Raw genomic sequence first — 14,321 nt, forward strand, 5'->3', positions numbered from 1 at the left:
GGAAGTGCGGGCGGCAGACTGGGACAGGGAGAAGCAGGTGGGAAGGCAAAAGAGCCACTGACCAACTTCATGTTTAGCACAGGCGGCTCAACGAAGCGGGAGCCAAGGTTGGAGACGATGAAAGAGGTTACACAGAAGGCCACACGGTCCTGGCGCAGGGAGCGAACAATCAGCATTCGTTGCATTTCATTGCAGGCGTTTTCCCACTCACCTGGTGACAAGATTAAGGGTGGGGTTAGAGAGCCCGGAGGAGCAGGGAATCTGAACAAAGAGGCGCCTGCAGGGTTGCTGGGCCAGGGGGCAGATGCGCTGAGGGAACTTGGGAGGAATTAGAGCAAAGAGCAGGTGTGCGGCTGAACGAGGGAAAAGAAAGGAGGAGGAGGCCTGGCACCAGGCACCTGGCAGCATGGCCTTCTCAGGGGTGGCACTGGTGTACCACAGGTTCCAGTCCCGAGGATACTGCTCAAAGGAGCTCATGAGCCCATGGAAGTTGGTCAGTTTGTCCAGCTCTGTGATGTTATCCCAGTAGGCGTCTGCGAGCCAGGTGGTACAAGGGTTATCCATTTGGCCCTCACGATCCAAGACCTGGGGCGGGGGAACGAGAGAGGAGAAAAGCATTGACCAGACTATCCCCAAAGAAGAGTTTTTTTTTTTGTCAAGGTGAAAAAGCCAAGATGAGTATTTCATGAAACAAAATGAAGAAATGAATGCAGGAATCTGAGATGGATTGGAATCCACCTTTATTAGGGAAATAAATGGAAGGAAAAGGGGAGCCTGTGTCCCTGAGCCACCATGTGGGTGAAGGCACAGTCCAAAGTTAGGAAGCTGGCGCCCTCTGGTGGTTTCCTGGCAATACTGCCTTCTACCTGAATGATGGCAGTTGCAGCTGCACCCTTAAAAGAAGCACAACCTGTTTACTGTCACTTATTAATTTAACAAATATTTATTGTTCACCAACTATGTTTTATGGAGAAGGCAATGGCAACCCACTCCAGTACTCTTGCCTGGAAAATCCCATGGACGGAGGAGCCTGGTAGGCTGCAGTCCATGGGGTCGTCGCTAAGAGTCGGGCACGACTGAGCAACTTCACTTTCACTTTTCATTTTCATGCATTGGAGAAGGAAATGGCAACCCACTCCAATGTTCTTGCCTGGAGCATCCCAGGGACGGAGGAGCCTGGTGGGCTGCCGTCTATGGGGTGGCACAGAGTCAGACACGACTGAAGCGACTTAGCAGCAACTATGCTTTAAGCACTTGAGACACACCACTGAACAGAACAGACAAATACCTCTGCCCTCGAGGAGCTTATTTTCCCCCATGGGACGGCAGATAATGAACCAAAAACACAGCAAATAATTATCTAGTAGGTTAAAGATGGCAGTGCCATTGAAAAAGAGAATAAGTTGAGGAAGATTAAGGGAGACTGGAAGTGCTTAAGGGTAGCTGGAAATATTAAGACAGTCAAGGAAATCTCAGTGAGGTGAGATTTGAATCAAGCCTTAAAGGAGGAGAGGGAGGGGCACAGTGTACACCTGCGGGAACAATTTTCTGGCAGAAGGAACAGCTGGTGTGAAGGCCCTGGGGTGGGACATGCCTGCTACAGTGAGAAGCCTGTGCAGCTGGAGTGGGGAGAAGGCAAAGGGGCTGAGGGTGTTTGGAAGGGAGAGAGTGTAACAGTGACCACGGAATTCAGGATGGCGAAGGAGTGGCCTGAGAGACAGTGAAAGAGTGGCTGGGTCATGCCAATCAGTGGGCCACAGGGAAGGGGCTCAAAGCCCCACCTGTAATGCAGGCAAGCCACTCCCCACGGCCCCTGGGAGCTTGTCATACACCTGCTCCTGCCAGCTTTCCTCCTCTCACTTGCTGGATCCTGGGTTTACCCTCTGCATCTGGGGTCCACTCCCGACCTTGTCCACCCCACACTCAGATATACTCTCTACCCAACTCACCACGCCCCCGCGTAGAAAGAAGTTGTATTCATCCATGTTGAGTTTCCCAGAAGTCTCCAGGATTTTGGCACACATCTGAAAACTGAATAGTAGCTTGTGGCGCTCGAAAAGCGTGCGGCAGGTGTACCTGGGAGGGGACAGGGGTGGGGGTATGGGAGGCAGGATACTCAGCATCGAGGCTTCCTGAGTGAAGCCCCGACAATCACAGAGCCCTGCCTATAGGGAGGACCTTCATCAATCTCTAATCCAAGCCTCCTGTAAACAGCCTAGCCTTCAGGGCTCTAGAGAGAGGATGTGATTCTCCCAGAATTTCCTCAACACTGACTGGACCCCGGCTATGTGCCAGGTACACTGCCAGGTCCTGACCTGGAGGAAGTCAGGCAGAGTGGGGAGGACAAGTGAGAGACCATATGAGAGGACACGAGAGGGTACCGTGTGACGAGATGAATCCTATACAAGAGTGGCAGCACTCCCCTGCCTGGAGCGGAGCCAGAAGTGCAGCAGAGTTACTGTGATGTGGCAGAGAGGAGAGGGGAGGATGCCAGGAGAGCTCAGATACAGGCCAAGGAGGCGGGGGTGGTGAGAAAACCATGGTGTGCAGGGCATCAGCGATGCTCAGGGTCCAATGTAAGGAGGGGGAAGGTGAGGCTGGGGGGCAGGTGGCAGCCAAGATATGGAGGACTTTATGGCTATTGGACACAAAGCAACCACCACAGAATGGAAGCCGGGGCTGGGGTGGCATGGCCAGGTTCGTGTTTGAAAGGCTCATGTTGCTGACGGCAGGACAGATTGGAGAGGGACAGAGCTGGAGGCAGAAGGACCTGTTGGGAACCCGTGGGGGAACTCAGAAAGAAAGATCACGGTGGCCTCAACTGAAGTGAGTCATGGCAGTCGAGAGACCTGGGTGGGATCGGGGAACAGTGTACAGGAAGAATCATGAGCAAAACCTACGGACTGATCTGAGAGGTGAGGGACAGTGAAGAGCCAGGAATCTCTCCCAGTTCGGGTGTTTGGGAGGTGGTTGTTGGTACCACTCAGGGGTGCAGCCCCTGAAGAAAGAGGAGAGACAACAAGTTGGACGTGAAACAGGTTGACCTTGAGGGGTCTGTGGGATGTCCAGGCGAGGGGGTCAGGAACCTCACTACTCAAAGTGGGAGCCACAGACCAGGAGCAGCAGCTTCACCTGGGAGCTTGTTAGAAATGCAGGCTCCCAGGTCCCAGCCCAGACCTACTGAGTCGGAGTCTATATTAATCTGCGTCGTGGACATGTTAACCTTTGGAGAAGTGCTGGCACAGGGGTAGGTCCTCCACACGAGGCTAATGCTCAAGGGAAACACTGGGACTGGGACTGGTCAGCCCATGGGTGATGGTCAGCCAGAGGGTGGACACTGTCCAGGGGAGGTGTATGGTGAGAAGAGCAGGGGACCAGGGGCGGTGGCAGGGGCAGCTCCAAAGCACAAGTAACCAGAGGGGTTGGTGGGCACAGAGCCACTGGGCCTCACACCGGGCGCGTGCGGGGCGCGGTGAGGCGCCCAGACCTGTAGACAGCGTAGGTGTGGTACTCGTTCAGGTAGTCGATGCGGTCCTCCAGCTTGTTGCTGCGATGGCTCTTGTCGATGCTGAGGATAAAGAGGCTGATGTAGGCGTCCAGGGAGAACTGGTACATCGGGTCGATGCGGCCCATATCGTTGAGCACGAAGAACAGCACAGAGGCCCGCTGGGCGCACGGGCGGTAAGCCTGTGGAGGGGGCGGAGTCAGGGTCGGAGGGGCGGGGGCTCGGAGAGGGGGCGGGGCCGGAGGTCGCTGTGGTTCACCTCTCGGGCCAGGTCGATGTTGATCTCCGTGGTTTCGCTGGTCTCCAGCTGTTCCGTCACCTCGGTGGCGGTTATCTTGGAGGTCCGCAGGGTGTTCACCAACTGCACGTCGTCTAGCAGGGAGCCCGTGGCCTCGTTCAGCAGCCTGGAGAAAAGCGCGTGGATAAAGGGGCTTCAGCGGGTGCTGCGCCTGGCCGGGAGCTAGGGAGGGGCGACCCCTCATCAGCCCCTCGGGACTGTAGTCAAGCCTGCGAGCAGACCCGCGGGCTGTGGGCTGGGGGAAGCAGGGTCTCACCGAAGGATCTCGTCCTCCAGCTCCTTGAGCTTCCTCTTGCCAGCGGCGATATTGATAACCAACGAGTCTTTTTGCTCCTCCAGCTCCGGCCGCTCCTTCCGGACCACAATGCCCAGCAGCTGGGCCTCCAGGCCCTGAGATGGCCAGGACCCGTGGTGAGAACCCCACTCTGGTGACCTTTACCCTTTACATCCCTTTACACCTCTCAAGCCCTTTTACCAGTCCTGGCCGACTCTACAGCCCTCTGGATTCACCCTGGTTCAGTCTAGGCTCCGTCGCCACCCACCTGTTCTTTGACAGCGAAGTTGACAATAGTGGTCTTGGCTGAGGTCTCTGGGCTGTAGTGGGGGTTGGAGAGCTTGGTGGTGATGTAGAAACGGAAGTTGGGATTGTATTCCACCTCCTTATCTCCAATGCGCATCAGCAACCGACCACCTGCACTGATGAGAGGGTCAAGGGCAGGGACTCCACATGACCAAGTGTGGGCTGACCCATTGCTCCCCAACTGGAATCCAGTAGCAGGGACTCAGCCTGCCTATGGCCCCAACCCAGGTGTGTTTGAGTACAGGGACAGGGTAGTAGGAGACACAGCCAAAGACCCAGCGCTTTCCTGCCATGGGTCCGACCTTGCTGGCCTCAGCCCAACCCCACCATAAGCCTGGGCCCTGACCAATTCGAGCTACAGATTTGTTGAGCACAGGGTTGAGTGTGGGATCCAGATATTCCTGCACGTTCTGGAGCAGAACTGGATATCCAAACTGGATGGCGTTTTCTAGGATTCGGAGGTAATCGTTCATCTGCAGGTCGATGATCTGTAGGCCCTGGAAAGCAAGGAAAACTATGGAAGAAATGCTGAGGGATACAAGATCGGTAATAGCCAAAGGGTAGGACCTCAGAAAGAGTCAGACTTGGGAAGAGAATCTAAGGGGACATATCAGCCCTCCTCCATCCCCAGCCCTTTACCTGATTTCCTTCCATGTTCTTGATCCATTTCAGGGCCTGGGCCTGCGGATCAATCATCAGTGCCCACCTGAAGGAGGAAGTGTGAGTCAGAAGATAGGCTCAGCCTTCACTCGGCCCTGTGCTCCCAGCAGCATCCTCACCTGTTGCCACGGGTGACAATGATGCCGTTCTCAGTGGAGAAGGCATCCGAGGGCAGCCCTTGAATGTTCCAGTCCCGAACTTTGGTAGGATTGGACAGGAAGTTGTCGAACGTGAAGCGGGGTGAGCAAGGAACCTGCAGCCCTGAAATCTGGGTGGAAGGAGCCCGGAGCTTCAGCCTGGGTATCAGAGCCCAGCACCTCTGCCCCTTTCCAACATCTCTGTTACTCCCAGAGGCTGTGATCTTAGAGCCCAGGAACTCAGGCATCACAACCGAGCCCTGCCTTACCTTCCTGATCCAGATTTGGTTGACAATCTCATCCCGATAGTTGGTCAGGAAGGGCCCCATATAGGACAGGAAGGCAGCTGCCAGGAGACAGTCTCCCACCAGGTAGCCCAGATCCTCTTCCAGGCCCTGGAGGACAGCAGGGGAGGTAGGTGTAGGTCTTCTGGGCCCCAGTACTGGAGGCACATGGACAGGTCTGAAGGCACTATCCCCTCTGGACATTATCCAGATCAGAGGGAGTCTTTCCCTCTCCTAAATCCTTGTACCCCAAGAACTCAACCCTACTCTCATGACTTTTGAGTTCCCCGTGTTTTATTTTTTTCATATTTTGGCTGTGCCATGTGACTTGCAGGATCTCAGTTCAGTGACAGCGCCGAACCCTAACCACTAGACCATGAGGGGACTCCCTTGGGTTCCCCAATCTTAAGAGCAATGTTTATTTCTTCTCTCTTTTTTTTGGTTGTGCCACATGGCTTGTGGGATCTTAGATCCCAGGCCCTCAGCAGTGAGAGCATGGAGTCTTAATCACTGGACCACCTGGGAATTCAGCAGTGTTAATCACTTGTGATGCCTGGAGAATCCCAGGGATGGGGGAGCCTGGTGGGCTGCCGTCTGTGGGGTCGCACAGAGTCGGACATGACTGAAGCGACTTAGCAGCAGCAGCAGTCACTTGTGATAAGGCCTAACCCTCTTGTGAAGCCAGGAGCTCACTGAGATCAGAGATGAGATGCCCCAGGTTGGCTTCAGTCAGGCCAGTGGGCTCTATTGGGGTCCTTATGTTTCCCAGCCTCACCTACACAAGGAGGCAGATCCCTCCTGGCACAAAAGCCTCTCCTCCCACTATTCTCACCAAATGGGAGAGGAAGAACGCCCACTCCCCATTCTTGGGTGTCCCTACACCCAAGCATTGCCATCATTTTCCCTCCTGTTCCTCCACCTAAATGGGCCAGGAGCTGGTGGCAGTGGTGGGCAACAGCGAGGAGAGCCAGAGGGCGCAGCTGGCCTCACCTTTACTGTCTCCTCCCATCGTGCCTTCTCTCCGGCCAGCCCGGACACCAGCATCCCAGCACGCTCCAGCTTCATCTCCATCTCCTCGGACCTCTTGCGAAGCTCCTCCTTCTGTGCCAGCTTCTCATCATACTGTTTCTTCAGCATCTCCAGTTTCTCAGCCACCTGGGAGGGATTAGAGTATGGGGATCTAACACAGGCTGGAGGCCAGATGATTCTGGCTTTGGATTACCCATCTGCCATGTTGTGGCTCTATGACCTCTGGGAAAAATGATCTCTTGGAGCCTCAGTTTCCTCCCGTACAAAAAATTAACACCTACCCTGCAGGGTTGTTGTGAAGGAAAAAACAAGGTCAAATATATGTGATCAGGTGAGTTTTCTTTCCTGAGCCTCTACCACTCCACCACTCCTTCCTTGAGTCTGGAAACTACTTGATCATGAAGTCAAGGCTGAGGGAGAGACGGGCCTCTCTTAGCACACGGATAAACCACACAGGATGTTCTGACAAGAGAGGACCAGATAGCACAAAAATAACCGCCATTCCATGTTGTTGAGAGAGCGACTCCTGAGTTCTCATCACAAGGAAATTTTCGTTTTTTCCCAACTATTGAGGTTGACTTCCAAGAACTTGGGAATGAGATAAGTAGCTCTCCAAGGAATTATTATTATTATTATTATTATTATTTTTGCCTGTGCCAGGAGGCATATGGGGTCTTAGTTCCCCAACTGGGAATTGAACCCATGGCCCTGCAGTGGAAGTGTGGAGCCCTAATTATTGGACCACCAGAGAATTCCCTCCAGGGAACATTTTTTGAAGCAAAGTGGAGATTCAAAATGTCACCCTTGAATGACTTGAGCATCTAAAGAAAGAAGGTGTCACTCAGGGATCAGATGGGCCACTCAGAGGCTAGGGGCCCACAGGAAAAGGGTGCTCTGGCCCTCACACACATGTGCTGGGTTATCTGGCAGGCTCTACTACGTGACACTTGTCATCAGGCTCACACAAGCACCTCCATGCACTGAGCCCACACTCATCAGCAACACTCTGATTATAATTTGGCTTCCCGTGGAGACTGGGCTCTGGGGAGGCAGCCAACCTGCGTGATAGACCTATATTTCATTATTTATTTTGCATGTTTTCACTGTTTTGATTTTCTACACAAGAAATATATGCACAGGGTTAAAAACCTAAATAATAAAATAAAAGAGGTTATAAGGAAAAGCAACCGTCCTCTAGCCCACTTTGCTACTTAGTTCCATTCTTCAATAGCAAATTATTTTTTAACCATGTCTCTTTATTTCTTCAAGTAATTACCTCCCTATCTCTGACTATAATGCTTATGCAGCTACTGGATGTATGTGTGTGTATATATATATACATATATATATAGCTTTAAATTTTTGCAATTTTAATCTTTTTAATTGAAAATAATTATGAAAAATTTAAAACCTAAGAAAAAGACTAATATAAGCAATACCTACACACCCATCACCCAGATTTAACAGTTGTTAACATTTTGCTGTATTTACGCCATCTACTTGTTTTTCACCAAAGTATTTTAAAGAATGTTACAAACTCATGACATTTCAACTTCAAATACCTTATAATGCATCTCTTTTTAGAAAAGGACATAGTCATATCACCATTATCACACCTAACATCTTTAACTTTTTTTGAAAATAACTTGTCCCATTTGTATTTTTTTTTTTTGAATGGTGAATATGTTTCACACAAATCAACATTCCAAAGGCGGAAAAGTGTGCCGGGGTCTGTCTTCCTCCCACTCCCGACCCTAGCTCCCAGCCCCAACCTGAGAGGGAACCACTGTCATCAGTTTCTTTCTTTTTTTTTTTTTTTTAATTTAATTTAATTTTTTTGTCATCAGTTTCTAGTGTAACTTTCCAGACTGAGTCCATCAATAGTAAAACAATGTAAGCATCGTGAGGGGAGCGCCACATTCGCCACTGACTCAGACCCAGGTAGTGCCCAGCACTCAATAAATATTTCTTGAATGGATGATTTTTTTCAAAAAGATAAATGGTAACATTCAATATCACTGTTTTATACTTTACTATTTTTCACCTGTCTTCAAATCCATTCTTGTCAAGCTGTCTCATTCTTTTTAACAGCTGCAAATTTTGTGTATGATGGAACCACAATTTATATGACAAGTTTCCTACTGATGGACATTTGTGTCTTCCCAACATTTTCTATAATTAACGAAGCTGTAATGAGTATCCTTGTCCTTGCATAAGCACATCTTGATGCTGCTAGTCCTTTCCTATTTTAATTGTGTTTACTTTGTGAATAGGTAACTTAAAAATTCAAGAGGCATGAAAGCATGAAAAATCTTCCTCCCAACACTCTTCTCCATCTACTCAGCTTCCTTCTTGAGGTAGCCAGTGTGACCTGTTTCTAGTTCATCCTCTATGGATACTACAAGTATATTTTATACAGCTGTTTCCTGCTTTATCAATGTTAGACTATTTCTATGGACTTAATGCTATGATAGATGAAGATCTGATTCCCTTATACCAAAACACCTCATCCCTTTCTCTCTACATTTAGTGGTTTTTTCTTTTTTACCTCAAGTATCACAATGTTTATTGATAGATACAAGTTATAAAATCAGGACATGAACATGATTAGATAAATTAAGTGGACTTCATTTCAATACTATAATAAGAGGGACCAATTAAAATTCTCACCAATTGTTTCACACCCACAAAGACCACTTCAAGGGCATTTAGAATCTCTCAAGGGCTTCCCAGGTGGCACTAGTGGTAAAGAACCCACCTGCCAGTGCAGGAGACAAAAAGAAGCAGGTTCGATTCCTGGGTTGGGAAGATTCCCTGGAGGAGGCCACGGCAACTCACTCCAATATTCTTGCCTGGAAAATCCCATGGACAGAGGAGCCTGGCCGGCTACAGTTCATAGGGTTGCAAAGAGTCGGACACGACTGAAGCTACTTAGCAAGCATACACAATCTCTCCAAATTTCCTAATAGTTCCTAATCTCTCCTACTGGCTCCCTTTATATAATGTTAAATAACATTCTAGTGTTATAAGTAATAAATTTCCATTTTTTTGTTTGTTGCCACTGTGCAGGCACGTGGGATCTCAGTGTGCCAACCAAGGATCAGGGATTGAACCTGTGCCCTTGCCGTGGAAGTGCAGAATTTTAACAACTGGAAAGTCCCAACACACTAAAACTGTGTTCTATTTTATCTGCTGCAAAAGCACTGCCCTGTCGTTCCCAGCTATGTCCACTTCCCCAATTTTTAGGCGGTACTTTTATTTTTATATCGTTGAGGTTGACAGTCAAGAGAGGCCCCACGGGGTCTTCTGTGCTCCATCTCTAGACTGATTATAAGGGTCAAATGCTAACAAACAGCATCAATGTCATCATGATCTGGGTTGGTGCCCAGTGTGAACCAGGCTGGGCTGCTCGTGTTGAGACCCACTCAGACAGGTCACTGTGTGGGCCGAACTGGTTGTTAAATACTTTTTCTATCATCCCTGATGTGTTTTTTCTTCCAGAAATTCTTATGGGTTGGCTGTGTCTCCTCTCTCTCTTCTGTTTTCTGTCTCTGGTTTTGATTTTTGTATTATGTTCTGTGATGCTGTCCTCCCACCCTTCTACCGAATGACACACTTTGATCATTTTTAAATTTCCCAGAATTCTTTCTTTTCGTTTGGCCTTTCATCATCCTGTTTTTGTTCTGTGGATGTAATTTCTTTCTTAATCACTCCCTCTGATGATACTAATTAGATGAGGTCTGCTTTTTTCAAGTTTTCTCCATAACTTGAATTTTCTCTGGGTTTATTTTTTCCTTTGGGGTCATGGCTTGTTATGATTTTTTGTCTTGGTCGTTCCTTTGTGTGTTGGAAGACTTCCTCCAGGACTTTTTCTCACCTTTCTCCAGGGGAGGTGGTGACCAATCTGACTGGTAAACTTGGAAAGAGTAAACTGGGAATGCTCAACTGAGCTCATGCCCTTTCTTTTTAGGGGTGAGCACAAGTCCCACTCTGCCCCCCTAACAACGCCCAAGACCAGGTAAGTCTGTCTGAGGATGGGCGTTCTCACTAGGAGGGCCACTTGCTCACAGACATCTTCCACGTCCTCCAGCCTAGCCTTTATAGGTGATACTTCGGCCAAATGCCTTTTATTTCTCAATTTGCTTAGAACTCGGGCATAGAATAAGACTATTTGTTCTCAGATCCCTTCAAGAGTATACCTTTTGGACTTTCCTGGCTGTCCAGTTGTTAAGACACCATGCTTCCAATGCAGAGTGTGTGGATTTGATCTCTGGTTGGGGAACTAAGATCCCACAACCCACATGGCATGGCCAAAAAATGAAAAAATGGAAAAAAAGAGAAAATGAAAAAAACAATGGCACAGGTTTAAAAAAAGAGACAGTATACATATATGCAGACCAGAAAACCCCCCAAGACATTTTTGACAGTGCTGGGGGTTTCCTGATCAGACTGCAGCATGTGGACAGGTGTTCTGAGTAAGGTGAGTAAGGTGAGTAAGGCTCATGTTAGGCCCAGTGGGTTTTTACACTTGTGTGGTTGACTTTTAACTTCTGTGACTTCAGTGAAAGTCTTTAGGCCAACCCTGTGTTATTTTGACCTTGGCAGATGGCTGTAGCTTTGTCTATGAATGAGTCGCTTTCTCTATAGAGACAGGATGTTTGAAGCAAGACAATTTCTAGGAAATGGGGCTTGGGCAGGGGAGAGATGTAGTCTGTAAGGGTGGCCTTAAGAGTTCTGTGGTGGATAAAGAGTCTGTTCTGGGACTTCCCTGGTGGTCCAGAGGTTAAGAATGTCCCTTCCAATGCCCAAGATTAAGTGGGATTAAGTGACTTGCTGGTTACTGCCAGCGCTGGGGCTAGAACCCCACCTCCTGATTTCAATCCCCCACCACCTTTGTTCATCATTACCTCTCAACCTCTCTTGAAATCTTCACTCTTTTACTCTTTTTTTTTTCAAGCCTAAACACTCACAGGTATGGCCATCCATTAGGAAAGGTTTCTCACCTCTGGATGAATCATATCCTGGGCCAAATAATTAGGGGTTCTCCCCTTCACATGTGGGGAAAAAATGGGCCTGTAGGGTCAGCTGCCAACAGCATCATTCTCGGGAGAAGCATTTGTAGGTCACCTCATGTTAGGTCTCTGGTGGGGGATCTCACACCGCATCTTGAGGACTTGTAGTTGGTAAGAGTAAGCAAACAGGGAACTGAAATTTCTCCTTTGTTACTGAAAGTGTAAGATGCAAATTCAGCTTTCAATAGAACTTCAGAATCAGGCATGCTGAGCCACCTGCTTGCAGCTAGCACTGTGCCGACCCTGGGCTCCTGCCAGGCCAACTAAGTAAGAATCTCTGAGGGAGCCTGGAAATCAGCCGTTTGAAGCATTCTTCCCCGTCAGAGTTGCCCAGAGATGGGAAACCCTGAACACAGCTCTAGAGGTCTGGGAAGGGGCCCAGAGTCCAGCTGTATTACATTTCAATCCAAATCTTGAGTAAATAATTTTAATCATTACTCATTTGCTTGGATCCCTGAAAATATGTATTTTCCCTAGGTCTGATTCTGACACACAGCAAAGGTTAGGGACCCCTGGTTTGGAAACTGCCCTAGAAGCCCCAGAAATGGATCAGAATGGAATCTTCTTTGTGTGTATGTGTGTGTGCACGCTGGATCTTGGTTGCAGCACATGGGCTTAGCTACCCCGAGGCATGTGGGATCTTAGTTCCCTCATCTGGGATCAAACCGGTGTCCCCTGCATTGGAAGGCAGAAGTTACTTTCAAGGGAGGGGAGCTCGAGATTAGAGAGCAGAAGTTGAAAGGGAGAATTCTTACTGGATACGTTTTTGTCCTTTTGAATTTCAAACCACGTATTTATACTACCTATTAAATCAATGATAGAAAATTAAATGATAGACTGGAAGAGTTTTGAACTCTTGATAATAGCACTTATATTCTGCCTGATAGGAGAGTTACTTGTGCATGTATCTGGAAGGTGAGCACCTTCTGGATTATCTAGCCCTCTCACAGGAAATAACCCTCTCTACCTCCAGATGACAACCCCAGGTTCCAACACTCTCGTATTCCTCCAGGTCCAAGCAGCAATGTGACATCCTTGCCCCATCCCCGGAGCAAAAACCCATTTGCCACACAGATTTCATCAGTTACTGTCTCAAGGACCTTCTCCAAAGGGCCCCAACAAAGGATGGCAAACACTGCTAGCTCCAGGTCAGTTGTGGGAAGGGCTCCCCGGAGACAGCGCCCCTGTGCCTTTGTAACCGTCTCAACTGACTTAGCTTTCTGAGCCAGAGGCAGACGTCTAAACAAGGTGCAGAGTGGGAGGCAGACAGGACTATAAGGAAGAGGGGGTAGAACTAGACAGGGAGAAATAAACAGAAAGGAAGCATCCTAGAAATCGGGAATCTGGGAGAGCTACCACCTCGGAAAATGGAAAACATAGGTACGAGGCTCACCTCGCGCAGCTTCTCCTGAGCCTCAGCCAGGGCGGCTTGCTTCTCCTGAAGCTGGGCCAATGCGGCGTTCATGCGGATCCGCTTGGGCTCCACCACCCGGTATAGCCGCCCGTAGAGCTGCGGAGAGACAGCAGGCACCCTCTCACTCGCCACCCACTCACCTGCCATGAGCCTTCCATCCCCCTCCTCCCACCCAGCCTCATTGCTCCCACCCCGCCTGTCACTGCCTACCTCCATGGCCCGAACCCACATGCAGAGGGACTTGGCGGCCAGTGACACGCGGCCAATGATGTCAGGCTGGAAGTCTGGCTGGGCGCAGTAGGCTCCGATCTTCTTCAGGACCTTGTCTGAGATATTGTCTTTATCGAAGTGGATTAGTGATTTGATGAAGTTCTGTTCCCCTGGGGGATGAAGATTGGGGGCCTCACCTCCACTGCTCAGGCACAGCCACATGATTCCTGGCCTCAGTTCCCAAGGCCTGACCTCATCTCACAGTCCCTCCACTGGCCGTGCTCCCTCATCTAGACCCTTGAGGCTCCCAGAGCCTCCACAGCCTCCCCAGCCTCTCCTCCCATCACGTACCTTCCACCCTCTCAGCCCGACCACCCATCCCCGCACCATTCTGTCTATATACTTTGCACCTTCTTCTAAGGCAGGAGTCACCAAACTATAGCTTACAGGCAATATTCCACCAACAGAACGCAGAGCAGGAAAATTATCACAAGAGTAAGACAGACCTTTGTTTTCTCTTTTCTGATTCTCATCTTTTTTGGGGGTGGGGAGCAAAGGCACTCCTGTCCTTAGATTCTGTAATACATTCCAATATACTTACGACAACTTCTCCCTTTGTGTGTGTGTGTGTGTGTGTGTGTGTGTGTGTGCGGCTGAGTCATGGGGCATGTGGGCTCTTCTGACCAAGGATTGAACCTGTTCCCCTTCACTGGAAGCACAGTCCTAATCACTGGACCACCAGGGAAGTCCCTCTTTCTTTCTTCTTTAGTTTGCTTAAATGAAGATGAGTTACCTACAACCGAAGACCTTAACTGATGGTTATGCCTCGTCTTCCCCACCAGGCTCTGTGCTTTGAGAGTGGGCACAGGGCATCCTTCATCTCTGTCTCTCTGAGCGCCTGACGCCCAGCAGATGATCAGAGGAATGCTGGGTGGGCTGGCATAAATTACCTTCCAGTTGCCTGGCTCACCTAGCTGCCTCTTGGCCTCTGCCCAGGTGGGATCATTGCCTCGAAGGATCATAACTGCCTGCAACACCATCTCCACCTGGGCCGGGGGCCGTCCGTAAGACTTGATCTCTCCTATGTCCTTCTTGTTCAGAGACTCCAGGGCCTGAGAAAAGGGATGAACTT

General features: G+C 49.5%; 1 protein-coding gene across 1 annotated transcript in view; it reads right to left on the bottom strand.

Annotated features, from left to right (window-relative positions):
- DNAH2 (dynein axonemal heavy chain 2) overlaps positions 1-14,321 on the bottom strand; it is a 103,800-nt gene that overhangs the window by 8,687 nt on the left and 80,792 nt on the right. The window contains exons 63-77 of the mRNA XM_040243460.1: positions 14,160-14,301; positions 13,190-13,359; positions 12,959-13,075; positions 6,455-6,619; positions 5,450-5,575; positions 5,163-5,311; positions 5,023-5,089; positions 4,730-4,880; positions 4,346-4,494; positions 4,060-4,193; positions 3,765-3,909; positions 3,488-3,687; positions 1,950-2,076; positions 399-585; positions 63-211 (exon numbers count right to left, since the gene is read on the bottom strand). Of these exons, the coding sequence (XP_040099394.1) occupies positions 63-211; positions 399-585; positions 1,950-2,076; positions 3,488-3,687; positions 3,765-3,909; positions 4,060-4,193; positions 4,346-4,494; positions 4,730-4,880; positions 5,023-5,089; positions 5,163-5,311; positions 5,450-5,575; positions 6,455-6,619; positions 12,959-13,075; positions 13,190-13,359; positions 14,160-14,301 (2,178 nt within the window). The remainder of the gene's footprint in view (positions 1-62; positions 212-398; positions 586-1,949; positions 2,077-3,487; positions 3,688-3,764; positions 3,910-4,059; positions 4,194-4,345; positions 4,495-4,729; positions 4,881-5,022; positions 5,090-5,162; positions 5,312-5,449; positions 5,576-6,454; positions 6,620-12,958; positions 13,076-13,189; positions 13,360-14,159; positions 14,302-14,321) is intronic.

This window comes from Oryx dammah, unplaced genomic scaffold, assembly GCF_014754425.2.
Source record: "Oryx dammah isolate SB20612 unplaced genomic scaffold, SCBI_Odam_1.1 HiC_scaffold_8, whole genome shotgun sequence".
NCBI lineage: Eukaryota > Metazoa > Chordata > Mammalia > Artiodactyla > Bovidae > Oryx > Oryx dammah.